At 35.4% G+C, this 19638-nt stretch overlaps 1 protein-coding gene across 1 annotated transcript; it reads right to left on the reverse strand.

Annotated features, from left to right (window-relative positions):
* Window positions 1–6232: 6232 nt before the first annotated feature.
* Window positions 6233–8728, reverse strand: LOC132163845 (uncharacterized). The gene is made up of 3 exons (XM_059574227.1): window positions 6662–8728; window positions 6480–6596; window positions 6233–6388 (listed from the first exon to the last, which is right to left on the reverse strand). Exons 1-3 carry the CDS (start codon window positions 8726–8728, stop codon window positions 6233–6235), a joined length of 2340 nt encoding a protein of 779 aa, XP_059430210.1.
* Between the last annotated feature and the right edge of the window lie 10910 nt (window positions 8729–19638).

The following is a 19638-nucleotide window of genomic DNA, read 5'->3' on the forward strand; positions in this document are numbered from 1 at the left end:
AGGTGTTATTTTCGAATTGTTTGACTAATATATCTCAATTGGTTCACTTATATAATAAAAGTATCTTAATTAATGTCATGTATACCTGAACAGAAATCATAATAAGCGTTTGGATAACATATATCTTAAATTTCAAAAATTAGTTCGATTCTTGTTTATATGGGTGCATATTTGAAAAAAGAAATATATATATATATATGGGTGTATATATATTTGAAACAATCTTTAGTGATAAATATTTGAATCAAGTTAAATCACTTAGATTTTTGAAAAGATAATGCATGTAGATTATATTAAACGTACAATATACAAATTTTAAACATTAATCAAAAAACAATATTTCCGAGTGATCGAGAATAGAACGAGTCTTGTATCGATCATATATATTTGATATTTGAAAATTGAAAAGATAGTAATTAATGAAACTATCTCCTGATCGAAGAAGAGATGTGCTACCAATCAAACTCATCTCTCTACTTAAACTCACTCAATATAAACTTTTAAGGGAGATAGAGTTCTTGAGTTTTCAAGCTTACGTTTTCGATCTTCTCGATCAAAATATCTTTGTACGTACGTAGTCCAACAATGGAGGCCGTGAAGCCGGATGATTACTTCAAAACTCTCCCGCCTGGGTATAGGTTCCGCCCTAATGACGTTGAGCTAATCAACCTCTACTTGAACCCCAAGATCTTGAACCAGCCCCTGCCACGAAACCAGATCATCGAAGCTAGCATATATGACTTCCACCCTGAGATTCTTACAGGTTCTTGCTTCTTTCTTTGATTTAACATATATACGTACCCTTTTATTATTATAATTATTTGAAAATAAATTTTGCGTTGATTCAAGGAATGTATCAAGAAATATACACAGACAAAGACAATGGAGTACACGAATGGTACTTTTTCACACCAACAGAAAGAAAGTACCCAAATGGAGAACGTCCAAATCGAACTACCGGGGATGGATACTGGAAGGCTACCGGAGCTGGCAAGCCAATTAAAGATGCAAGAAATATCTTAATTGGGTTTAAGAAGACGTTGGTGTTCTACCAAGGAAAAGCTCTCGAAGGTGTCAAGTCCAACTGGATTATGCATGAATATAGGACCGCCAATCCTCCTCTTCGAAAGAGAAAATCTCAAACTGACATGACAGTAGGTGGCTTAATTTTCATTTTAGCATTCATATATAATATTATTACTGATCACTTGATGAATTTCTTTCTTTCTTTTCCCAGTTGGATGACAACGTCTTATGTAGGATCTATCATAAGAACAGATCTGATAAATCTAAAACCGTTACGGGTACAGATGAGGATCCATCAACTTCAAACCCAGCTTTAGTTGATCAATCCACACCTTCCCATGATCATCATCTGATTTATAACCCTGTAGTTGACCAAAGGGATATGCAGCTTCAGCATGAGGCTCAGCCGCATGCTCAGCATGAGCATCAGCAGCATGCTCAGCATCATCAGGCTCAACCGCACGCTCAGCATGAGCATCAGCAGAATGCTCAGGCTCAGCTTCATCAGGCTCATGCTCAGGCTCAGCATTATCAGGCTCACCAGCAAAATGCATCCTTGATAAATGATCAATCCAATTATGTTGCTCCAAACTGGCCTGATCATCAGTTTCAAGGAGGAAATGCTCAGCATCAGGCTCAGGCTCAACAGCAAAATGCATCCTGCATAAATAACCAATCCAATTATATTGTTCCAAACTGGCCTGATCATCAGTTTCAAGGAGGAAGCGCTCAGCATCAGGCTAATGCATCATGGATAAATGATCAATCCAATTATAATGCTCCAAATTGGCCTGGTCATCAGTTTCAAGAAGGAAACGCTCAGCATCAGGCTCAGGCTCAGCAGCAAAATGCATCATTGATAAATGATCAATCCAATTATATTGCTCCAAATTGGCCTGGTCATCAGTTTCAAGGAGGAAATGCTCATCATCAGGCTCAGCAGCAAAATGCATCCTGGATAAATGATCAATCCACTTATATTGATTCAAACTGGCCTGATCAACAGTTTCAAGGAGAAATCGCTCAACATCAGGCTCAAGGTCAGCAGCAAAATGCATTATGGATAAATGACCAATTCAATTATATTGCTCCAAACTTGCTTGATCATCAGTTTGAAGGAGGAAACAATTTGCCTGATAATCATCAGTTTATGGGAAGAGTGGAGAGCAGCAATTACGAAAATCAGCTATATGATCATGGTGGTATGATGATTGGACTACAATATAGCTATACCACGTTCAATCCAAATGATGGGTACCAGTACCACCAAGACTTCTATACGGATAACTCTAATGAGTTGCTCTCTCGAGTTCTCTATGATAAGCCGATCAATGATCATGATGATATCCCAAGTTCTAATTTCTCACTTCCTAAATTATGATTTGGGCGGACGTACGGACTGACAGACCATTTTTAACTTCGTGTAATTTATGACCTTAGGCATTAAATGCCTCTATGTTTTAGCTTTATGGATTTAATGTTTGTTTAGTATTAATGTTGTATTATAGTCCCATTTGGTTTCCCATATGGCATATATATTTTTGTTCAAAAATCTGTCATACGGCTGGTTGTTACCCTTACGATTTTTTTTTTTTTTTTTTTTAATTGAGAATGATATAATAGTCTTTTCATGTCTTTCTTTTATTATTTATTTGAGAGAGGAATTGCTAAAAGTCTTGATTTAAAATCTTTGTAAATTTGGATATACTAAATTGGCCAAATCAAAAAAAAAAAAAAAAAAAAAAGTATAGGTGGTCAATTGTCAAGAAAAACCTTTATAGAGAAAGCATAAAGGCCAAAAGGGCAAACTCATAGGCATAGCAAATAAACAGGATTTTTTTTTATTCTGGGCAAATACAAAACAAAAACCACAATAAAAGATGGAGCAAAAAAAAAAAAAAAAAAAGAACACAAAAGGGAACAAGATTAAGGGGATTAAGATCACTTAAAAGGAACTACAATTATCAGGAAAGGGGCACAAGGGAATGCAATCATTAATAGTAGTGGCGGTGGCCCATTTAGCTAAATTATCGGTACGATGATCGATTAGTACTTTGACAGGAACATGCTTCATTGATGAAAGGTTCTAATTGACAATCTGGAGAAAAATCTTGGTTGCGAATGGCAGAAACGACGTCTTGCAAATCGCCTTCAATAATGGTATTGTTATTAAGAACTCCGCCTTCAATCATAGGTGCCCTTTCTTCTTGTCCTTGCATCGAAATCCATATGCCCTCCAAAGGCACTATAACTAGGGAACTCTTTGTCACACTCCCTGCATACATACTTTGCCTTGTAAGTATTTCGAGCTACATGAAATGAAGTTTGACCAACGTGCTGCAATGAGCTACTACCAAAAGCTTGTTGGGTATTAGCCATAGCAGGAAGATGAACAAAGCAATTATTTGAAGAAAACTGATATGTTTTTGATGGAGCATCTGCAGAATTGATTTGGCTTGTACTAGGGAAATGGATGTTTGAGCCAAACTTGGATTTGTTAATATTGACAGAGCCATGAGCAGGGGTGGGATGAATTTCCAAACACACAGAATTATAACAATGAAATCGTCGGTTTCTCAATGAAAAATTCATATCCAAGGCATTCCAAGAAAACCCAGAGGAGATTGGAAAATGGACAAGTTGTTTTTTAAAAGCAGCAAGCTCAAAATCGAGCAAATTGGCAGATGGAGAAAAATGGACATGATGGTTTACTTCAACAGATGAATTTCTGGTTATACCTTCTTGACAATTAGAGTTGGTGATCATTGGAGGAACAATTTCCATGATTTGTGAAGTAGAAAAGTATTGATTTCCAGCACTAGACAGAATATTGTTCATGTCTAATGCAAAAGCATTCTCTAGCACAGCAGGAGAATCAAGGTGTTGGTATTGTGAGAAAAGCAATTTGTTTGGGCTCAACATTGGAGTAGAGATATCAGGAAGTTCAAATTCCTTTCCGCATGGATCTGCAGCCACATCAAACCATGCTTCCTCACATTTTTGTGAAACACTATCTTCTTGTTCATCCATAGAAGAAGTGACAGCCATTAATTTGTTGCCTTGAGAGAAGATTTTGAAAGAACTACTAGAGTACTCAGAAAGAAATACTCTTATAAAGGCTCATCTTATCCTTTTCAACATTAACTTTTAGGGTGGGAGGAAAATTTTGTTAATAAATTTCCATATATTCAATGAAAGACCACAAAGCATAACTTATACCCCAATTAAAGAGAATTATCATAAAACAAGCTCAATCGAAACTACATTTTAAATGAAACAAAGAGAATTTTGATCGTATACTCCTTTGACATTTTTCATATTTTTATCACTTAAGTATCCTATAATGCTGACATGGCAGTCTCAACCAATCATTGGATCAGTTTTTGTTTGTTTTAATAAAAAAAATCAAAGGTTAGTTAAAACTGACATGTCAGTATTGTGAAATAATTGTGAGATAAAAATATGATTTCTAACATTATTCTTCATACTTTACACCTTAATGATGTCCCAAAAAAAGGTCCAAAACACTAGATATGAGTTAGCTATTGCTTCTATATAAAGCCCCAAACACTAATTTCAGTAAGGAAAGTACTCTATACTTGACAAAGGCATTGCATATCTGAATAATGAAAAACATCAAAATCATTAATAATGGTCGGGCCATTTGTCATTTTAATTTCTATCCTAATTGCCAACGAAGTTCAGTATTATGAAAATCCACACCACCATATTTAGCCATAATTTTATAAATACCAGTTAATGCATATGTGATATATGATTTCTTAATCGAATGTTAGTTTTAGGGCATACAATGGGCTTGTTATGTCAATATCTGCCCATCGCAGATTGGGCTGATAGGTTGATGGGTTTGAGGAGGAGCCCATATTTCTCGCCAGTTTTTCTTGTAATGAAGCCCAATAGGTCTTAAAGGCTTTGTGTAGATTATCGAGCTTAGATTAGCAAAAGGTTAAGGCCCAATTCCTGTTAGGGTGGGTACTGGTGGTTAAATAAGTAATTTAGTAAGAAACGGATTCTGGTTTTAGTTAGTTTCTTTCGCGGGTTTTTTCTTTCATTTTTGGTTAATTCAGGTATGTTTTTCTTTCTTTTTTAATTAATTAATTTATAATCAATTTGGATGCTGCCTGTAGAGAAATAAAAAATATAAAAGGAATATTAGAGTTTAAAAATGTGAATTAATCAGTTAATTTGTTTTAACATCATAGTGGGACTCAAAATCCAATATGCTTGAATTATTCCGCTTAATAAGAACAAATACACGATAAGCAAATATGAGGAGGACTAGAGTTTTTTTAGAATTTTCTCAAATATGATATGACTTTTAAAATCACCAATAGACCAATAGTGATTATCTCAAGGTCAATAGTGATTTTAAAAGCCACATCACATTTTGAAAAACTTTAGTCCTCTTTATATCATTACTCCAATAAGTGTACGTCCATGTTGACATTCACCAACAGTCTTGACAATTAAGGAACCAATAAGGTTTAAAGGCAAAACTCTGATTTTAAACACTAAACTTTAATTTACCAAACGCTTAATTATATTTTTAAATGATGTGTTTTCAAATCACAAACCAAAATGAACCCTAAAATTAGTTGCTATCTCATTATTGCTAGACAAGTATATTCTTTTCTTTTAGGTTTTTTCTTCTCATTTGGAGTATCTACTTTTGATATTGATTTAAATTGCTCACAAGGTTTTGCTTCAGCAGAAAGTAATATGTAATCACTTGTTTCAACAATTTAAGATTGTACAGTTTTCGGCCACCAAGTGTTTACTTTAATACACAAGCCAAAAAGATGATAAAATGCTAATTAGGGAATAACAATGGAACACACACACGAATTGGATTTCTTCTATCTTTTATTGAGGGTTCTTAATATTTACTATTGTACTCAATTGAGTACTGAATCAGAAATTATAAATTTTGACCCAATAAAGGAAAGTGAGACACTATCAAATTCTTCAGAAACTAGAACTACAATTTCCCATTCCTTATCATTATCAGTAAGTATAAAGTATTGAACCCATGAGGACACCCTTCTTATGCAAAGTGTTGCAGCTCACTTGAACCAACAGCTTCATTAGGGACCAGCTGACTACAATACAGAAATTGTGTATTATATATATATATATATATACAAGACAACGTTGATAACAAAACCAGTTACACCAACCTCAGGCTTTATATAGAAGTCTTCTTTGATTTTCCCGGTCCTCGTCCTTGTCCTTGTCCTTGTCTTCCTCTTTTGTTAGTGGTTTTGGCATCAGGAGCAACCTCTGCTAACAGAGCCTCTGCTGCAGCAACATTATCTTTGTTGACAAGATCCTCCAGCTGCGCCTAGAAAGGAAAGATTTATCCCAAAAAAAAATAAAAACAGTAGCCAATAAAAGAAGTACTCAAAAACATTGAAGAAAACACCAATACAAACCTTCATGAATGACTTCAACTGGGGCAACATAACAAACCGGTAGTCAAACATAGATACCAGCATAGTTTGCCGCATGGAAGCAAGAGTCGTCATGATTATAGCATCAAGTTTACAAAGCTGCAACACTTGACATGGTGAGAGGCCATAAAGAACAAGAATGGATTAAACAAGCATTAATTTACCTCTTGAGCCAAGCGATTTATCTGCCACTGGATTACCACTTGAATTTCAAAATCTGCTTCTGAATCCTTCATAATACTCCATATGATATCCAACTCAGCAGCACCCTGAGTCTCATCACCATACTTACTCTCAATCTCGAGCTCTTTCCACCGTTTGAACAAGAGGGATACATAATTACCTTGTGATGATATTTGTTCCCTTTTCCTATTTTTATAGGAACATAAAATCGCCACATTCTGCAATGGTTTTTGATATCTTAAATACTTGCCTTTTCTTTCATACATTCGGAGCAAACGGCGAGATTCATCTTCAAGAATCTTGTACAACTCCCTTCCCTGAATTTGGTTAGCTTTTCTCACACTTGTCCATGCCCTTATTTGCTCCTCAATTGTAGGATGTTCCGTCCACAGCCAATCAACCAAAGCATCACTATCTTCAGCAATAATAGTTTTCACTGAACTTCCAATATCTCCTCCCAACAACCAGTCATCCAAACGCAAAGGATCACTATCACAATCCGCATCACAATCTTTAGCAATTGAAGTTACCACTGCAATTCCACTGTCCGGCTCAACAATCTCTCCTCTTAACAACCGGTCATCGAAAAGGAGAGCTGAGAAGTCGCTGTTGAAAACAATCCTCTCTCGAGAATAGCCCCAACACCTCTGATCGTCATCCTCCGAAAAGATCGCACCAAGGCAATGCAATGCGCAAGCACTGGCCACTTCTTCCAAGAACTCAAGAACAATCTTGAGCTCCGGGACCTCCAAAAAGCGTATCAAGTTGAGCGTGTGGCGAAGCCACAGACCATCAATCAACGATTTATGAATCGTATGGTTTTTCAGCAACTTCGTTATCAAGTACTGCAGTTCATACAAATGGCTCCTAGCAAGACATTTGTTACTTCTAAACAATTGCAGTTTCTCACGAATTCTCTCGATGATTTTTGTCCGCTCACTGTCTTCAACAGAAGGCCAATCTGAAGGGTCGGACCAGCTCTCCATGATCTCGGCGACGTAAATCAATTTCACGGGATTCCAAACGAAGTTTTCGTATATATCATCAACGGCGATTTCGGGAGCTTCATCCGGCATAAGCCATAGAGAACTGTTCGATAGAGTACCTAAATGATTCCAAATATGATCGCTGAAATCTGAATCAAGAACCCTCTCTCCGCAGCAGTAGCATGCCCAAAACCTCCATAGCTTCTTCGCCTTGCTGTAATCAATAGCTTCCGTCAAAACCTCTTTCGCCATTCGCAAATCATTTTTATCCAAATACGCTTTGAGGTCTTTAATTCCGATTCTCAAAAACTCCCTCTTTTTTTCCACACTCATGCTGTCATTCCAGAAGGCCCTGACTCGTGTGAACGTAGCGACATTCGACTTGACTTTCTTGTGCTTCTTGATCGATGTGAAATCCGACGGCCTAGGCACTGCAATCTCCTTCTTTCTCCCTAGCAAAGCCTCGAACTCGGCCTTTACCTCCGCCAGGGAATTATCCACTAGGAGCCGTTTCCACTTGTCCCTCCTGTTCCCGCCTCCAAGAACGATGATCTGCCTCTTGGATTTCTTTATCAGCTCCACGAGTTTCTTCCTCATCTTCTGCTGTCGGGAGGCCGAAAACGGGACTTTGCACCCTGGCTCCGTCGGGTTCTCGATCAGCAAAGCCCGCTCGCATTCACGGACCACGGCGTTGTACGAACCGGCGTCGTTTCGGGCCAGTTCAAAGAGCAAGATGGCGTGGAAGAGTGCGAAGGAGATGGAGTTTGGGGACTGGGCTAGAGCTTGGCAGGAGAACTTGACGGAGTAGTTGAGCTGTTCGAGTATGCGGGCGGAAGAGTCGCCGATGAGCGACCCCGTTTTGTAGTGAAGGAGGCATTGCATAATCTGCGGGTGGCGGGAAAGGACGACCTCCACGGCTTTGGTGTGATCCTTACCGCAGGGAAACCCGAGGGCGCTAAGGTATTCTTGGGACGTTGATGGAGAAGCATCAAAGGGTGGGGGATAGGTGGAGGCCTTGCGTGCAGGGAATGGCGAAGCAGAGGAAGATTTTTTGGGGTCCATTTTCTTAGAGGGAAGTTGAGAGATCTTCTTGATTTAAATTGAGATTACTAATGAACAATTGGCACAAGTCAAGTCTTTTGTGCATTATATTGAGATGATTTCACATCAGCATAGAATTCTATTCGAATAACGAAAGTGAGTATTTTATAAACACCTATCTTTATCTTTTGTTTTTGTTTTGTTTTTTTCTTTTTGAATTTTGAATGTGGATAATGAATAGATTTTGTGTTTTCACAACATTCACTATTGTTGTTTCACATCCTTTCAAGGAAAGGAACAAAATACTTGTTTTGTGTTAAGTCCTTATAAAATTTATTCTCGAACAAAAAACTTACAAATCCTCTCCAACTGGGAAGGAGTTAGAATTTTATATTTAAAGGGTAATTTTAAGGAGAAAAAAATACCTCACAAATATAATTAACAATTAACTGGATATTCTTTAATTCAAATAAATTGGCATAGAGAGGATCCTAGCTAAGAGGTTAAGAGTACGTAGTTAATTAAGAATATCTAATTTGCTTTATGAGATTGAACTTAGTTAATTAAGAATATTTAATTTGCTTTATGCTTATGGGATTGAATTAATGTTCCGAGTATATAGGTATTACTTTCGAATTGTTTGACTAATATATCTCAATTGGTTCAGTTAATAAAAGTAGTATCAATCTTAATGTCCTGTACACTTGATTAACAAAAATCATATATAATGAGTGGTGCTGATATATATATATATATATATATATGTGTGTGTGTGTTAAATTCTTGTTTATCTTTTATTTAACTCTTTTTTAAATTGACAATTAGATTTATCGGACCGGGTGCTATATACTAAATAGAGTTGAACGCAAGATAGAAGAGAAGAAATCGATCTCCAAAGTATATCCAAAAAAAAAAAAAACAATCTTAAGTGATAAATATTTGAATCGAGTTAAATCACTTAGATTTTTGAAAAGAATTCTATTAAACAACACTATACAAATTAATTTTAAACATTCAAAATAGAAGTGTTACAATATTTGAGTGAGGATAGGACTCTTCAATCATATATATATTTGATATTTGAAAATTGAAAAGATTGTAATTAATTTAATGAAATTATCTCCTGAAGAAGAGATGAGTTACTAATCAAACTCATAACTCAATACTCTTTTTAAGGGAGATAGAAGTCTTAAGCACCCCTATATATATATATAGTTTCAAGCTTACGTTTTCTTCTCCGAATCAGGGAGTCGTCCAACAATGGAGGAGGTGAAACCGAATGTGATGGATTCAGATGTTTTCAATTATACCCAAGCAGATGAAGATGATCACCCTGTGGATATGAAGCGGTACTATAGGCAGCAATACTATATGCAGCAGCAGTACTACTATATGCGGCAAATACACATTAGAAATAATCAATCCAAGTATATATATAGGTATTATGTTGGGCTGTCCAGCCCCTTTTTTTTTTTTTTTTTAATTGTTCTTGTTTGTAGTTCTTCCTTATATATTAAAAAAATAAAAAATAAAAAGGCTGCTTTGAGACACCCCAAAGGTGGCTGTGGCTCGACCCCAACCTTCGGTGGCCACCCCCAGAAACCTCCAGTGGTGGCTCGGGAATTGGGTTCGAGATTACAACGCACTTTGGTAAACACTTGAATTGCCATCATGTGTCGATACAAGCAAGTCCTCGACTCTGCTGTCTCTCCTTTTCTTTCTCTTGGAACTCCAGTTCTCTCTTTGTTTTCACTTTTACTTTTCTCGCTTCATATTTTCCTGGAATGCTTCTTTGCATCTGGGGGTTTGTTTGGATGCTGAAGAAAATCGATCAAACTATAAGTAAGAGTGGTTTCTCTGTTTGGTTGATGAGAAAATTGAGAAGAGGGAAACAAATTGAGTTTATTTTTCTTTTGACACGAATGCCGATCTGGGTCTACATTATTTCTTTTTAATTCTTGCTTTCATCTGATACATTAAGGTCCCATGTTCTTTATATATATATTAGTTTTAAATTTTTATATATTTAAATTTTTTAAATTATGAATTAATACGTATCATTATTTTATTGACTCTAACATAATACATACACTAACAGAATCAGTCAACTTTTTGATGAAATTTGATAATAGAGAGTAACTTGTTATTTTTTGTTATTTTTTGAACTAGTGATCACTTCCACTTTATGAGACGTGATTCACAGCTAATTGAGTTACCCATTAGGTATATATATATATTAATTTTAAATTTTTATATATTTATATTTTTTAAATTATGAATTAATACGTGTCATTATTTTATTGACTCTAACATAACACATACATTAACAGAATCTGTCAACTTTTTGATGAAATTTGATAATAGAGAGTAACTTGTTATTTTATTTTATTTTTTGAACTAATGATCACTTTCGCTCTATGAGGCGTGATTCACAGAATCACAGCTGATTGAGCTACTCATTAGGGCCGGACAAGTAACTTATTATTTATGCATACCCAAGTGATCTCTCAAAACATTTTAATACTACATTCTAGCTTATTGTAAATCACATAAACTAACTATATGGACTCAACTCTATTAAACTTTAGAGCTAGAAAAATTAACAAAGACAAAAAGGGAATAACTTCTATAGGGACTTGGCATTTTGTGCATTATATTGAGATGATGACACATCAGCATAGAATAACAAGTGTTTTAGAAACACCATATCTTTATCTTTATCTTTTCTTTTCTTTTTTTTTCTTTTTTTCTTTTTCTTTTTTTAATTTTGAATGTGTATAATGAATAGATTTTTAAGGGAGATAAAATTCTTAAGCACCCCTGTACATAGTTTTAGTTTGAATATTGATTTGAATACTGGTTTAAATGATACCAGTGTTGTTTCATTGAGATGAATATAAATAGACTTTACAGGAGATAAGCTATACATTTGAATGAAATTATATCCTAACAAACTATACATTTGAATGAGATAAGCTATATTTGAATTACAAAGAATAACTAATCTAAGAGATAATATTTACAAGATAATGTGATCAGACTTCTTTATCTTCAACAATTCTAACACTGCAAGGATTCTTATATAATGATTTGGCTATACTGTCAACATGCCCCATCAAGTTGATGTGGAGAGAGAAAACCATTAACTTGTCACGAAGTAAAAGAAACCTGGTCAAGCTTTTTGTGAAGATGTTTGAAGGCTGTTGATGTGTGGAAATGTAGAATGCCAAGATATCTTTGTTAAAAACCTTTTCTTGAATAAAATGGTAGTCCACCTCTATGTGTTTCGTACGTGCATGATATATGGGGTTAGAGGATAAAGAAAGAGCTCCCAGATTATCAATCCACAAACATGGTGAAAGTGGAAGTGGAATTTGTAATTCCTTGAATAACATACGAAGCCAATGCATTTCTGAAACAGTGAGAGCCATTGACCTGTATTTAGCCTTGGTGCTAGATTTGGCCACTACAGGCTGTTTCTTAGCTACCCAAGAGATGAGACATGGTCCAAGATAAATTCCATAGCCAGTGGTAGATCGTCTATCATCAGGACTACCAGCTCAATCTGAATCACAATAACCATTTATTTGCAAGAAACCTTGAGTATAGTGTAATCCAAAATCAAGAGTACCTTTAAGGTAACGTAGAACACGCTTGACTGCTATAAGGTGAACACTTGTTGGAGAATGGAGGAATTGGCATAATTGGTTGACACTATAAGAGATATCAGGCCGTGTGAGTGTACAATACTGCAAGGCACTCACTATATGATGAAATTCAGTTGGATCAAACAGAGGATCCCCAGTGAACTGTGAGAGTTTTCCACTTGAGGCACACGGTGTTGAAGCTGGTTTTGCCCCATGCATCTTGGTCCTTTGAAGTAAATCAGCCATGTATTTAGTTTGCGTTAAGAACAACTCATGACTGGTCCATGTAGCTTGAATCCTTAGAAAGTAAGATAAGGCTCCGAAATCTTTGACTGCAAATTCACCCTTAAGTTTGGAGATTAAATGTGTAATTGTAGAAGAGGAATTACTGGTTACAAGAATATCATCTACATACACAAGAACAAATACATGAACTGAATTATGACGTAAAGTAAAGAGAGATGTGTCAACAGCTGATCCTACAAACCCAAAATCCACTAACGCTTGAGAAAGTCGCATAAACCAAGCCCTTGGAGCTTGTTTCAAGCCGTAAAGAGACTTGTGAAGCTTGCAAACGTGATTAGGAAAAGTAGAGTTTTCAAAACCCTGAGGTTGTTCCATAAATACCTCATCCTCAAGAAAACCATGTAAAAAGGCATTAGATATGTCCAACTGATAAATAAACCAATTGAAATGTACAGCCAATGCTAAAACCAAGCGTATGGTGGCTGGTTTAATAACAAGGCTAAAAGTTTCATTAAAATCAATCCCTTCTACTTGATCAAATCTCTTGGCAACTAACCTAGCCTTATACCGATCAATGGTACTATCTGATTTTTGTTTGACTTTGAACACCCATTTGTTGTGAACCACCTTTTTATGAAGGTCTAGGACACAACGGCCACACTTTATTCTTCAATAAGGCATTGAATTAGGCTTGCATAGCATCCAACCAGCAAGGGTGTATCACGGCCTACTTATAAGTTGTGGGTTCAATGGCTGGAACAATTGATGATAGGGCTTGTAGAGGATATTTTGTTGAGGAGTAGAGGTGGTAGTTGGAAAAAACCTTAGGAGTTAGGGAGTTGGTTTGAGAACGAGTGACCATTCGTGGTTGAGGATGTGGTAGTGTTTCAGTTATGGCATGAGAGTCATTGCAAACATTAGGATGAAAATCTTGAGAGTTGGAGGCCGAAACACGTGGGACGTTTGCTAGAGGGTGGGTGACCAAAGCAAGTGATGAGCAAGGGGCCGTAACATTTGGGAGTTGGGACGTTGGCTGAAGGGTTGGAGGCCGAAACATGTGGGACGTTTGCCGGAGAGTTGGAGGCCGAAACATGTGGGACGTTTGCTAGAGGGTGGGTGACCGAAGCAGGTGATGAACAAGGGGTCGTACCATTTGGGAAGTTGGCTGAAGGGTGGGTGACCAAATCAGGTGATGAGCAAGGGGCCAGAACATTTGGGATGTTGGCTGGAGGGAGGGTGACCAAAGAAGGTGATGAGTCATGATTGGTGGCCAAAATAGGAGATAAGGATGAATCTGTTGAGGTGTCATTAGAGATGGATTCAGTTGGAACAATATCTGATAAAGGTAAAGAGTTATTAAAATTTAAAAGAGAAAGAGATGTACCTGAGGAATTTGCAATGCCCAGAGAAGTGTCCGCTGCAGGTTGAGTGGAAACAGGTCTCTTGCTATCTAGAAATTGGCCTTCATCAAATACCACGTGTTTGGAGATATAGACACGATTTTCTTCGGGATCTAAACATCGGTACCCTTTTTGACCACTACCATAGCCAATAAAAATACATCTTTTACTCCTATAGTCCATTTATGAGAAAAATATGGCCGAAGTAAGGGGTAGCAGTAACAACCAAAAATTTTAAAAAGAGAATAATCAAGATGTTTCTTGAAAAGCTTGAAGTAAGGCGAGAAGTGATCTAAAACAAGGGTAGGCATTCAATTGATCAAATATACCGCAATTAAGAAAGCATCAACCCAATATGATTTAGGGAGATTAGATTGTGCTAGAAGAGATAAATCTGTTTCAATAATATGTCTATGTTTTCGTTCAGAGATGCCATTTTGTTCAAAGGTATATGGACACGTCAATTGATGTAAGATTTCATGCGTGTTGGTAAAAGATTTAAAAGCAGTTGAAACATATTCTCCATCATTATCAGTTTGGATTTGCTTTATTTTGCAGGAAAATAGATTCTCAACTAAGCTTTTAAATTTAACAAACAAAGCATGAAAGAACTTCAGATTTTTGATGTAAAGGAAACATCCAAGAGAAACGAGAATGATCATCGATAAAAATAACATAGAATTTACAGCCACCAAGTAATAGAATGGGGGAAGTCCATACATCCGAGTGAATTAATTCAAGAGGATGTGTACATGGAGATCCTCTATGAATCAAAGAAATGTAATTTTTTGCTCTTGGCAACATGACAAGGATGCCACAATTGCTTGGATTTAATTGAGCCCGAAATAGGCAACAAAGATTGTTGAAGAAGTTTGTTGACAATTAAATCTGCTAGGTGTCCAAGATGAGAGTGCCAAACATTAAAAGGTGCTGTGACTCCTAGGAAAGCAAAAAAACGAGACAAAAATGCTGCTGAGGAGAGGAATGCAGCTTTGGACGTGACTTTATTGGAACATAATTGCTTGAGATAGATAGGGTAAAGACCTGCTTCACTTGGCCCCTGCAGGAGAATTTCCTTGGTCTGCATATCCTTGATGAGAAAATTGAATGCGGTTAGGATAAAATAGCAATTATTATCTCTACAAAATTTTTGTATGGACAATAAATTAGAAGAGGCATTTGGGCAGTGAAGCATATTGTTTAGTTGAAAGTTATTGTAGGAAGTAGAGAAGAGGGAAAAACCAGTGTTTGCTATCTGCAGACCTCCTCCATTGCCTACCATTACTTTATCAATTCCATGGTACGGTTGCTGGCCTGACAGATTTTCAAGATCTAAAGTCACATGATGAGTATGCCCTCTGCATCAACAGCAAAAGCTGAGGGACAAATCTCTGTGCCGTCAACAATACCTAGGAAGTCATTGTGGCCTAAGATAGGAAGAAATTGAGTGGTCCAACCCAAGTAGTTCGTAGGACCCTCAAGTTTTATAGGCACAAATTGTGTGATATTAGGGAAAACATATGAAGCGGAAGCAGGGCTAGTAAGCGCCATTGATGATGGATCGAAGAAGTGGGGTTAGCCAAAAAAATGGCTCTGATACCAAGTTTGAATATTGATTTGAATACTAGTTTAAATGATACCAGTGTTGTTTCATTGAGATGAATATAAATAGACTTTACAGGAGATAAACTATACATTTGAATGAGATTATATCCTCACAAACTATACATTTGAATGAGATAAGCTATATTTGAATTACAAAGATCATAACTAATCTAAGAGATAATATTTACAAGATAATGCGATCAGACTTCTTTATCTTCAACAATTCTAACACTGCAAGGATTCTTATCTGATGATGTGGCTATACTGTTAACAGTTTTCAAGCTTACGTTTTCTTCTCCGTATCAGGGAGTCGTCCAACATTAATGGAGGAGGTGAAGCCGAATGTGATGGATTCAGATGTTTTCAATTATACCCAAGCAGATGAAGATGATCACCCTGTGGATATGAAGCGGTACTATAGGCAGCAGTACTATATGCAGCAGCAGTACTACTATATGAAGCAAATATATAATACTCCGGAGAAATAATCAATCCAAGTATATGGCTCCAGATTGACCTGATCATAATCATCAGTTTATAGGAGGAGGAGTGGATAGCAACAGTATTTACGGAAATCATCATGATGGTGACGGTGAGTTGATTTCCGTATATGATTTGGGCGGATGTACGGACTTAAGGATGTAATTTTTATGATTTTTCTTAGCCTTAGGCATTAATTAATTTAATGCCTCTATGTTCTAGCTTTATTTCATTTATGGATTTTCAGTTTTTCTTAAGGGTTGATATATGTAGTATTGTTATATTAATTATAGTCCCGTTATTTCTCCACAATTGTATATATATATATTTGGTTTTTGGTTTTTTCTTCTCATCTGGAGTATCTACTTTTGATATTGATTTAAATTGCTCTCAAGGTTTTGCTTCAGCAGAAACTCATATGGGATATTCATTTTGTTCCAACAATTTAAGATTGTACAGTTTCCGGCCACCAAGTGTCATATCATATATATATATATATATATATATATATAAATAACAGTCGAGTTCGACACTGTCTTGCACCCATGTTTTTTTGGGAGTGAACCGGTTCTATTAGAAAGTGCCTAAAATTGTGACATGTGGCGTTTTAAAGAGTGAACAAGTTTTGGGCATTTAAAATGTAGATGTTTTATTTGTAATGCATTTAATTGTTTTAAAGAAGAAAGCAAAATGTTCCCAAATAATTCTCTATCTCTATATACAAAATTAAAAATTAATTTTTTTTAATTAAAAACATTAAAAAAATAACTAACTGAATATTCTCAAGTTCAAATAAACTGGAAAGGATTCTAAGAGGTTGAGAGTAGTTAATTAAGAATATTAAATTGAACTATTTAATTTGCTTTATGACATTGAATTAATGTTCCGAATAGGTGTTATTTTCGAATTGTTTGACTAATATATCTCAATTGGTTCAGTTAATAAAAGTATCATAATGTCACATGCATATAACACATATATTTGGAATTATATCATCGAATACTTGAACTGAGCTGGGAAAGACCTCCATTTGGATGCTACAAAATAAATTGGGACGTGGCCATTGATGTACAATCGCACTGCATGGGCTTCGGTGTTATCATCAGAGATCATAATGGTCTCGTGTGTGCTGCCCAGAGCGTGAGGGTTAATAGAGGTTTTGAGCCGGTGATAGTGGAGGCCATGGCGGCTATGGTAGCAGTGGAGTTCAGCAAAGAAAGAGAGCTACAAGATGTCATGTTAGTAGGAGACTCATTGCAGATGGTCCAAGCTTTGAAGGAGAGGAGTCCTAGCTGGAGAACGTATGGACATATTATTGACGATACAAGGGCACTTCTTGGTTCATACAGGAGTTGGATGGTCCAACACGTGAGGCGGGATGCAAATCGGGCAGCTCATGGCCTTGCTAAAGAAGGTCTGCGGTAAGCTACTGAACGAACTTGGATTAATGAGTCACCTGAATGTATTAGTGCCATAGTATCCTCAGAGCTTCATGCTCTTTTGTTTAGATCCTGATGGGTCTGGATTTTTCTTAATGAATGAAAGCAATGAAAGTTTCTTTGGATAACATATATGTTAAATTTCAAAAATTACTTGGACTCTTGTTTATCTCTTATCTACTCTTTTTTTAAGATCTACAATTACATCTATAAGAGCATTCACATCAATATTTGGTTGCTATATTTTAGCCAAAAGACCACTTTTATTTATTTTAACTACCTACTTTTTTTAAAAACACACATCTCACTTAGTATTTTAACTTATTACTTTTACTATTTTATTTAAATATGATTTCTTTATTCTTTTTTTATTCTTTATTTCCTTAAATACCCCTTTTTAACTCTAAACTTCAAGAAAAATGCTATGCTACATAAACCAATAGTGGACTTCACAAATTTAATGATGGATTGTAAAAGAATAGGAACAGGATCCCCTCCAGTCAATTTTGGACTGGAGAATAGAGACCTTGAGGCCATAAATGAGACATATGTCCCATTAATAATAATAATAAAAATATTATATATATATATATATATATATATAAAACAAAATAATAAAAAATTAAAACAAATTTTTTTTAAAAAAAAAAATTAAGGGGTGGCTGGGAAAGTTTTCAATTTTAGAAACTTTTGAAGCCTTCCAAACTTGAAGTTTATGATACTCACCCTAATCGTCACTGTGTACTGCTTTGAGAGAAGATAGAATAATATTTTTATTATATATTATATCCCAGAAAAAAATAATAAAATAAAATAAAATAAATCTTAACTGATAAAAATTTAAATCGAGTTAAATCACTTAGATTATGAAAAGATTTCATCAGTTAATGAGTTTGATTTTTGAAAGATAATGTAGATTTTATTAAACAATATACAATTTTTTTTTTTTTTTTAAATGTTTATCTCTTTATATAACTAATAATTAAAGTACATGTTACATTCCGAGCGAAGATAGAAGTCTTTATCATACATGATACTTCAAAATTGAAAAGATAGTAATTAATGAAATTATCTCCTGAAGAAGAGATGAGCTACGTACGTACTAATCAAACACTTCTCTTTACTTAACTCATACTTCTAAAGGAGATATATAGAATTCTTGAGCACCCCTAGAGTTTTCAAGCTTACGTTTTCTTCTCCGAATGTCTTTTCCTTCATGGAGTAGTCCAACAATGGAGGATATGTTGAGTTTTGAAGCAGATATTCTTGATTTCATTACAGGTTCTTGCTCAAAAATCCCTCTTCTTTCTTTGATCATCACCTTGCAGGTACGCATTTAATTTATGTCTAAAGCATTTTATTAGTGGCTAAAGGTTTAAATTTAAAATCTTTCGAAATTCTGATATTAAATCCTAAAATTCGAAAAAGTATAGTTGGTCAATTCTCAAGAATTTCCTCTTCATCTCCATACTCATAGTTGTCAAGAAAAACCTTTATAGATCGCAATCATAAAGGCAAAAAGGGCAAACTCATAGGCATAGCAATTAAACAGCTTTTCTTTTTATTTATTTATTTTGGGACAATACAAAACAAAAGATGGACAAAAAAAAGGAACACAAAAGGGAACAAGATTAGGGGGATTAAGATCGCTTAAAAGCAACTACAACTATCCGGGAATGGGCAAAAGGGAATGCAACCAGTAATGTTAGTGGCAGCGGCCCATTTAGCTAAATTATTAGTACGATGACCGATTAGTAGTTTGACAAGAATAGGCTTCATTGATGAAAGGTTTTAATTGCCAATCTGGAGGACAATCTTGGCTGCGAAGGTCACAGTGTACTTCTCTTGAGAGAAGATAAAAGAAATTTTTATTATATATTATATCTCAGGAAAAAAAAAACAATCTTAACTGATAAATATTTGAATCGAGTTAAATCACATAGATTATAAAAAGATTTCATCAGTTAATCAGTTTGATTTTTGAAAGATAATGTAGATTTTATTAAACAATATACAATTTTTTTTTTTAAAAAAATGTTTATCTTCATATATAACTAATAATTAAATGTTACAATCTGAGGGAGGATAGAAGTCTTCATCATATATGATACTTC

The sequence above is a fragment of the Corylus avellana genome, chromosome ca10 (assembly GCF_901000735.1).
Source record: "Corylus avellana chromosome ca10, CavTom2PMs-1.0".
NCBI lineage: Eukaryota > Viridiplantae > Streptophyta > Magnoliopsida > Fagales > Betulaceae > Corylus > Corylus avellana.

What these genes read in the sequence shown, in the direction of transcription:
- LOC132163845 (XM_059574227.1), bottom strand. Translation starts at nt 8,728, where the DNA reads ATGGACCCCAAAAAATCTTCCTCTGCTTCGCCATTCCCTGCACGCAAG. An exon ending in TAAATCGCTTGGCTCAAGAG is followed by an intron (nt 6,597 to 6,661) that starts GTAAATTAATGC and finishes CAAGTGTTGCAG; the next exon opens with CTTTGTAAACTTGATGCTAT. An exon ending in AGTTGAAGTCATTCATGAAG is followed by an intron (nt 6,389 to 6,479) that starts GTTTGTATTGGT and finishes TTTCCTTTCTAG; the next exon opens with GCGCAGCTGGAGGATCTTGT.